At 41.5% G+C, this 8,588-nt stretch overlaps 1 protein-coding gene across 1 annotated transcript; it reads left to right on the top strand.

Moving 5' to 3' along the window:
• Positions 1-1,449: 1,449 nt before the first annotated feature.
• Positions 1,450-5,490, top strand: LOC121300146 (gastricsin-like). Its single transcript, XM_041228587.1, has 9 exons — positions 1,450-1,725; positions 1,859-2,015; positions 2,253-2,370; positions 2,684-2,802; positions 3,389-3,588; positions 3,728-3,844; positions 4,051-4,198; positions 4,699-4,797; positions 5,215-5,490. The coding sequence occupies exons 1-9, from the start codon at positions 1,667-1,669 to the stop codon at positions 5,377-5,379; spliced, it is 1,182 nt and encodes a 393-aa protein (XP_041084521.1). The 5' UTR covers positions 1,450-1,666; the 3' UTR covers positions 5,380-5,490.
• Positions 5,491-8,588: the final 3,098 nt, after the last annotated feature.

Here is an 8,588-nt window from a genome sequence, read left to right as displayed (position 1 = left end):
CTTCTGGAGTCCCCATGAAGGCTCTCGCTCTCACTGCTGTGCTGTGCTGCTCCTTCGGTAAGCAGTTAATGCACCCGGTGTGGCTCTTGTGAAGGAGAGGGATTATTAGCAATCAGCTACAGACCCTGCAGAGCTCCACTGAAGCACCTCACTCCTGAGCTGAATACTCTGTACCCAGTCCTGGTTCTTTCTCGTGCACGCCATTATTTGCCACTGAATAGATCCAGACATTTGATATCGCTATCTTCATTAGACTAATAGTTCTCACTATCTGTCTTTACTACATTCCTCCAGAACACAGCCTGAAGTGTTAACTAGTAATGTTGACTTTGTTTCTTTTTGCATGTTTGCATGTCCTTCCCCGCTGACCCTGCTGTTTGTCCTTGCAGAACCTCCAGGATTGGCTTTCAGAGCACCTTGCTGCCGTCGTACACCGGAGAGCCGCTGCGGATCCTGGGCGATGTGTTCCTCCGGGAGCCTTACTCTGTACGACCGAAGGAACGACAGAGTGGGACAGCCAGCTCTCCACCTGCAGCCTGGACAGTGATTCCAACAGGCAGCTGTTAATAATCACCATTAATTTTATAAATCACACAGTAAAATAAAGAGTTGCTACAATAGAAACATATTTTTGGGAATGCCTTTTTACTTTTCCTTTGTAATAACAATAGGTGTGATTTCTGAACGGCAAACAGCTGATCAGGTATTCTAGAAAACCCAACAAAAGATCTTCCAAACAATGTTTCTTTTGAGTTTATTTTAACATTGTTCTGAGATGCTATAAAATAATGGAGAGGCAGGCAGGAGGAACAGCCTCCTAAAGTCCCCATGAAGGCTCTCGCTCTGGCTCTGCTGTGCTGTGCTGCTCCTGACATGAAGCTCCTTTGGTAAGCTGATACTCTGTTTATTAACTGAATGTATTTATTTTATTTCACTACTCGTGAATTCATACAATGCAAGGGCACAGAGCCCTCATTAATACCCTCCAACCAAAACTCCTCAATTGAAGCCCCTGTACTCCCCAGCATGCAGTTTACACGGCTCTGCTGAACAAGTGAACAATCCCAGCACTCCCGACTGATGTTATAAATCACACAGGAAAAAAAGCATTTAAACAGCTGTAAATCACCTTATTATAATTCATTAACTCAGAACTAACAAATACTAATAATTCAAGTTTAAAAATATTCTTTCTGTCTTTCTTTTATGATGGATGTTACGATCATTAGACTCCTGGTCTACCGCTAGGCGCTGCAAAGTTGAATCAATCTAAAATATTTTTTTAATAAAGGCCTAACATCTCATACGCTCATATTCAGTTCATGTTTGAAGAGCTGAATGTGAAGTTATACTTAAACAATATTTGTTTTTCCACTCTGCACAATAATTAAAAGTAGTTTCTCTTAGTTATCGCAATTTATAAAAAGTTCTCAATATGTATGTAACTGTGAGCACTTTAATTGTTCGCTATCAGATGCAGCATTGTACCTATAGACAGCCTGCTCTTACAGTGTTTATATACACTTTATTAGCTGCTGACCCCGCACTTTTTATCTCTAAGTCTGATTAGATTGGAGGAATGTGAGGGCGTCCTGGATGGTATAAAAGTGGCAGCTCAGCCCCAGTTTCAGTGCATCCAGGAAAGCAGAGGAAGTGGTTGGGAAAGATGATGAAGTGGTTTATCGTTGCTTTGGCGTGCTTGACTCTGTCAGAGGGAATTATCAGGTGAAAACACTTTCATGCTTTTCAACACTTTCATGCATTTTATGTCTTTTCTTCCTATGCAGCATGCTATACTGTGTGCTGCTTTGATGTTTTCATGTGAGAAATTAAAACGATGTGCGCTTCTTCCCTCCAGGGTCCCTCTGAAGAAGTTCAAGTCTGTCCGCCAGCAGATGAGGGAGAGCGGGAAGCTGAAGGCAATCCATTACACTGATCCTGGCCTCAAGTACCAGGGCCTGCACCCCAATGTCTACGCCACCTCCACCAACGAACCTCTCATGAACTACGCTGACGTGAGTCCTTGCACACTCGTTTCACCTGCAACTGCAAAAACACTCAATGAACTGTAAAAAGAAACGTAGGAAATTCAATGACAAACCTTTCTCAAAGAAGCCATTCCCTTTGAAGTTGGGGGCTGGAACCCAGCACAGAATAACTGCAAAACCCATTTGTTTTACTCCACTTTCCCCTTGCAAACCACTGTCAGGTCACCTAATCTAACGCCGCCTCCTCTGTCCTTGTTGTTGCAGATGTCCTACTATGGGCCCATCACCATCGGGACCCCAGCCCAGTCTTTTTATGTCCTGTTTGACACCGGGTCCTCCAACCTCTGGGTTGCCTCTACGTACTGCAGCAGCCAGGCCTGCAGTAAGTACAGGGTCTCCTCCATATTACACTTTCCATGCTTCTGTTTTTTCACTTTAACTTAGTAATTAGACCCCCATCAGACTTTAGATTCGTACAGGCAGTACAGGGCTTGGGTGGGGTCATATTTCCCTCTCACACAAGAAGTGATCTTACAGCATGTGCTCCAGCAGAAATGGAGCAGAATTAATTTACTTCACCTAAGTCAAAGCGAAAATGAGGTCCGGGGAACAAATAGATCAAGAACAAAACTGGAATTCGTAAGAAAAACCTTTGTTATAACACACCATTGATGTAATTCTCTTTTGTTTCTCAGCAAACCACCCTTTGTTCAACCCCTCTCAGTCCTCCACCTGGTCCAGTAATGGGCAGTCCTTCTCCCTGCAGTACGGCACTGGGAGCCTCACTGGGGTCTTCGGCTATGACACTGTCACTGTGAGTACCCCGGGCTTCAGATCCACAGAGACGGGGATGTGTGGGTAGAGAAATACCCAGGGAGAATAAGAACGTCTTTGTGGGTTTACGTCTGTATTTTTAAGTGGCATCTACCTGTTACTTGCATGTTCTCTAACTATATTGTTATGATAAATTACTCTAAATTTGTTTACAGTAAAATTCAAGTCTAAATGTAACTGATAATTCTACAATTATAGCCTTTCAGATAATTTTATGACGCCTCAATATAAAATAAGAAACTGAAGCCTAACAGATACATTTCTTGATGTTTTCCTCCGAACAGTGATGCTAAATCTCCATTAATTACGTTGGGTTTCAAATCTGGCGTGAAATTTCACTGGTCTTATTACTGTCCTCAAAATGGGACACAGCAGTTTGTAGCAAAAACAAAGGATTGACATTTTTTCTGTGAAGAAATATTGATTCGGAATGCATCAAATCCCATAAATCCAACTTGTGTTCTGATTTTCTTGTAATAACATGCAGAGGAAAGAGTTCCCAGATTTGACAGGTCTGCTGCTGCACAGTGCTGCCCAGTCTAACCACTAACTCTCCTGCTGCTCAGATCGGAGGCATTACCATCAGCAACCAGGAGGTGGGTCTGAGCACCAATGAGCCCGGCACCAACTTTGTGTATGCCCAGTTTGATGGCATCCTCGGCCTGGCCTACCCCAGCATCGCAGCAGGAGGAGAGACCCCTGTCATGGACACTATGATGCAGCAGGGCTTGCTGCAGGCCAACATTTTTGCCTTCTACCTGAGCCAGTATGTTAGCCCCAATACTCTATTATTTAAGGGATAGATTATAATTCTACAGCAGTTTTCAACATCAGTTATAACTTGTTATAGATACAGTTGATCATTTTTTTTAAAATATGCATTATTTTGATGCTTTTTTTTTCAGGAATGAGGCCCAAGGCAGCGAGGTGACATTTGGAGGTGTTGATCAGAGCCTATACACTGGCAGCATCTACTGGACTGATGTCACTAGTGAGACGTACTGGCAGATTGCAATTAATGGGTAGGTGCTCCTTCGTTATCTCTCTCTACCTTAACCTGAACCATGTCATTGCATGCAGACGGCAGCTCTACATTTCAAACAGCACTTCACATGCATTGTTGGCTTCAATATGTCTCCGGACCGCTGCAAATGAAACCATTTTAGACTTTAGCTTTGAAAGCAACGACCACTTAAGGCTCAAGCCTAAAACTGTTTTGATTTTTTAGCTTCTCAATCAACAACCAGCAGACTGGCTGGTGCAGCAATGGCTGCCAGGCTATTGTGGACACAGGCACTTCCCTCCTCACCTGCCCTCAGCAGTACCTGGGATACCTGCAGCAGTACATTGGAGCTCAGGCTAACGAGAATGGGGAGGTGAGTACTCACACTGCATTGGAACTCAGCATAACCAGTCTCCACTGTAACTAGGGATTAAATAGCAGCTCAGTCTACACACACATTGTAAACTGTACTGTACTTTATATGTCCTTAATTGCACTGTGGTTGCATTTTTTCTTTCAACAGCGTGTGCAAATACTGGGTACAAAAGACTTTAGCAATGTCCTTATTTTTGTATTTATTTTTTTTTTTTTATAGTTGTCATTTTGTTAATAACATGAGGTTGCATTCCGTCCGTTCGATGATTGCATTTTTACAGAGCAATTATAACAAAACATCTAAAATAAAGTCAGACTTCCATACAATTACAAAAACAATCTATTCATGGAGACTCCATTTAAAATATATATATATATATATATATATATATATATATATATATATATATGTTGGTGTGTTTTGCATGGGTGAAGGGTTTAGGTTTGATTTCCAATACGTGCTGTATAATCCTAATGCTTCTTTCTTGTTATTTTCAGTACATTATTGATTGCAACAACCTGGCTAACATGCCTACTATTTCCTTTAACATCAACGGAGTAAACTTCCCCCTGCCCCCATCTGCCTACACCATCGTTGTAAGTAATGTCCCCTTTCCTCTGTGCCTCACAGATAATCCAGTGTTCTGTCTTGATTACAGGTTATTACATTGTGTGTGGGGGGTCTCTTATTGTATAGGATGTGACTGTTCAGTTTTGTGTGAGAGAACACCCTCCACATAACAGATCTTGCACACAGAAACTACTATTAAACACAAAAACTTTAGAATGATGGCCTGTGTTCATGCACAGGATGACATCTCTACACAGGATGAAATGCATTTCGAATTTAGAGAAATACTTAACGGTTATTGGTTGGTTTTTATGTGATTTATAATCGGTATTCAATACAGGGCATCCAAACCTTCAAACATTATTGGTACACGTGTGCAATCACGTTCAACTCTAGTTTCTTTTGTAAAACTCACTATGCATTTCTCTGATGTTTTCCTCCAGAATAACCAGAATGGAGAACAATACTGCACCAGCGGCATCATGGGTACCTACCTGCCTTCCCAGAACGGCCAGCCCCTGTGGATTCTGGGAGACGTGTTCCTGAGTCAGTATTACTCTGTCTACGACAGGGAGAACAACAGCGTTGGATTCGCCACTGCTGCTTAAGCACCTCCCATTCACTCCAGCCTCTGTCCAATCCCTTTATAACACGCCTTGATTACTTATTATACAAATAAAAACACACATGGAGCTGACTTTAAATCATGCAAATCATAATTCTCAAAGCAAATTAGTAAACTGATTAAAGGTTATACAAAAATATAACTCTCTGTGTTTTTATTTTGTTTTATTGCACAATGTTGTCTTGAACATGTTGAGCGAGTAAGCAAACACATATTGTAATGGATCGCCTTCTAGTGGCTGATGAGTAAATAACACTGACATCAGTGTAAGAGCCACACTTAACCTCTTGATTACAGAGCTCGCTGGATGGCAAGTCGTTCGTCTCGGAATCGTATGGTTTGTGGTTTGCCTCCAGCCCTTGCATTTCCATTCAATGCAATGGGCTGAGATGCAAACTGAATACAATACCAAGCTGCAATCATTGCATTTGCATTGAATTTGACCTCCAAGACAATTTTATGCCTCCCTTAGAACCTACACAGCAGGACAAGATTAGCATGAAGTCAATATTAAGCATCATTGTAAAAGTTTACTGCAGTATTCCATATTAAAAGCACAGTGTAGTAATGGATTACAGTACGCTGCTGCCCTTCACTGTGCTGTAGCCTAGAGTCACAGTTATGAGGCTGTGCTATCTGTGTTCCACCTCCTAACAAGAAAAGTGCTGGTGGAATGACATTACTGGGAAAATGCTACATCATAGCTGGTGCCATGGAATTAAGTGCTGCCTTACACAGGGAGGACATTGTAATAGCTCAGATATTTCAACATGCATCGGGGTGTGTGACTCTCTGCGAGTAGGTGCTTGGCTTTTCAGTGTTCATATAAGGATATACATATATATTGGATGTAAGGTATATTGGCTGCCCATGGAATGGGAAGCAAAGCTGCACTTGTGGTTTGGATTGGTGAAAGTAAAGATCCATTACTGAGGAGAAGGACAGGGCTGGCTGGCCTTGTGTGCTTCATATATATTTTCTATTGATCTTCAGATATTCATCTTACACATATCTCATTATATAAAGATATCACTATTGAACTGCTTGAACTTTTGAACGTTGCTATTGTCAATTGTTGATATAGTGGTTGCCGTTCAACCAGGAGAAACACATTCATTACGGAAATCAAGTAATTGCATTATAATATACAGTACCATGAAAAAGTATTTGCCCCCCTGTCTGATTTTTCGCATTTTTTTATATTTTTGACATTGAATGTTATCATATCTTCAACTGAATACTAATATTAGATAAAAAGGACCCTGCGTGAACACATAACACAACATTTTGATACTTATTTTATGTATTTATTAAAGAAAGTTATGCACCCAGTGCCTCCATGTGAAAAAGTAATCGCCCCCTTAGACTCAATAACTGGTTATGCCACCTTTAGCAGCAATAACTGCAACCAAACGCTTCCTGTAGTTGTTGATCAGCCTCTTACAGCACTGTGGAGAAATTTTGGCCCACTCCTTCATGCAGAACTGCTTCAACTCAATGACATTTGTGGGTTTTCGAGCATGAACTGCTCGTTTCAGGTCCTGCCACAACTTCTCAATGGGGCTTAGGTCCGGACTTTGACTAGACCATTCCAGAACTTTTAACTTTATTGTTCTTCAACCATTCTGATGTAGACTTGCTTGTGTGTTTCGGATCATTGTCTTGCTGCATGACCCATCTGCGCTTCAGCTTCAGCTCACGGACGGATGGCCTGACATTCTCCTGTAGAATTCTCTTATACAGAGCAGAATTCAAGGTTCCTTCAATGATGGCAAGTCGTCCAGGTCCTGATGCAGCAAAGCATGCCCAAATCATGACACTACCACCACCATGCTTGACCGTTGGTATGGGGTTCTTACTGTGGGCCAAAGTTAGTCAGATTTATATTGGGCAGGGCTGGCCCAAATCAGACCTGATTGTTAACCAAAGTATTCAAACAGCTGACCCTAATTATCCCTTTAATTGAGTTGAGTTAACTAGGGGGGGCAATAACTTTTTCACACCTGAAGATTGCATGTTTGATTATCTTGCACACCAAATAAATCAAAGAAGCACCAAACTTCAGTGTCATTTTTTTCTCTCAGACTCCCTCTATATACTACTGCAACCCACAAAAAGATCTGACCAAATTCAATGTGAAAAATGCAGAAAATCAAACAGGGGACAAATACTTTTTCACGGCACTGTATATATATATATATATATATATATATATATATATATATATATATATACACACACACACACACACACACACAGTGCCTTGCAAAAGTATTCAGACCCCTGACCAATTCTCTCATATTACTGAATTACAAATGGTATATTGAAATTTCGTTCCGTTTGATATTTTATTTTTAAACACTGAAACTCAGAATCAATTATTGTAAGGTGACATTGGTTTTATGTTGGGAAATATTTTTAAGAAAAATAAAAAACTGAACTATCTTGCTTGCATAAGTATTCAACGCCTGTGCTGTGGAAGCTCCCAGTTTGCACCGATGAAAGAAATTGCCCTAACGAGGATTGCCCATTGGCCTCCACCTGTGAACCATTAAAGTTGCTGTCACATTTTCTGGACAAAAACCCCACTGTTGAAGGATCATTGGTAAGGTTGTGAATCTGAAGGAAAATGAAGACCAAAGAGCATTCTACAGAAGTTAGAGATAAAGTAATACAAATGCATAGACTAGGGAAAGGGTACAAAATAATATCCAAGTGTTTGGATATCCCAGTGAGCACAGTTGGATCAATAATCAGGAAGTGGAAGCTGCATCACACCACCCAGGCACTACCAAGAAAAGGCTGTCCCTCAAAACTCAAGAAGGAGACCTGTGAGAGAAGCCACAGAGAGGCCAACAATCACTTTGAAGGAGCTACAGAGTTCAATGGTTGGGAGTGGAGTAATGATGCTCCAGTCAACCATATCAAGAACTCTGCATAACACTGGCCTGTATTGGAGGGTGGCAAGAAAGAAGCCATTACTCAAAAAGCACCATCTGAAAGCACGTCTGGAGTTTGCCAGAAAGCATGAGAATAACCCAGTTGCGATGTGGGAAAAGGTTCTGTGGTCAGATGAGACCAAGATAGAGCTTTTTGGCCAAAACTCAAAGCGCTGTGTGTGGCGCAAACCTAACACTGCCCATGCCTCAAGACACACCATCCCTACAGTGAAGTATGGTGGTGGCAGCATCA

Source organism: Polyodon spathula, chromosome 25 (assembly GCF_017654505.1).
Source record: "Polyodon spathula isolate WHYD16114869_AA chromosome 25, ASM1765450v1, whole genome shotgun sequence".
Lineage (NCBI taxonomy): Eukaryota > Metazoa > Chordata > Actinopteri > Acipenseriformes > Polyodontidae > Polyodon > Polyodon spathula.
This window is presented reverse-complemented; position numbering and strand designations above follow the sequence as displayed.

Bases quoted from the DNA above. Each gene is read 5' to 3' on its own strand.
- LOC121300146 (XM_041228587.1), top strand. From the start codon at position 1,667: ATGATGAAGTGGTTTATCGTTGCTTTGGCGTGCTTGACTCTGTCAGAG. The intron at 2,371-2,683 runs GTAAGTACAGGG...TTTGTTTCTCAG, and splicing joins CTGCAGCAGCCAGGCCTGCA to CAAACCACCCTTTGTTCAAC. The intron at 4,199-4,698 runs GTGAGTACTCAC...TGTTATTTTCAG, and splicing joins AGGCTAACGAGAATGGGGAG to TACATTATTGATTGCAACAA.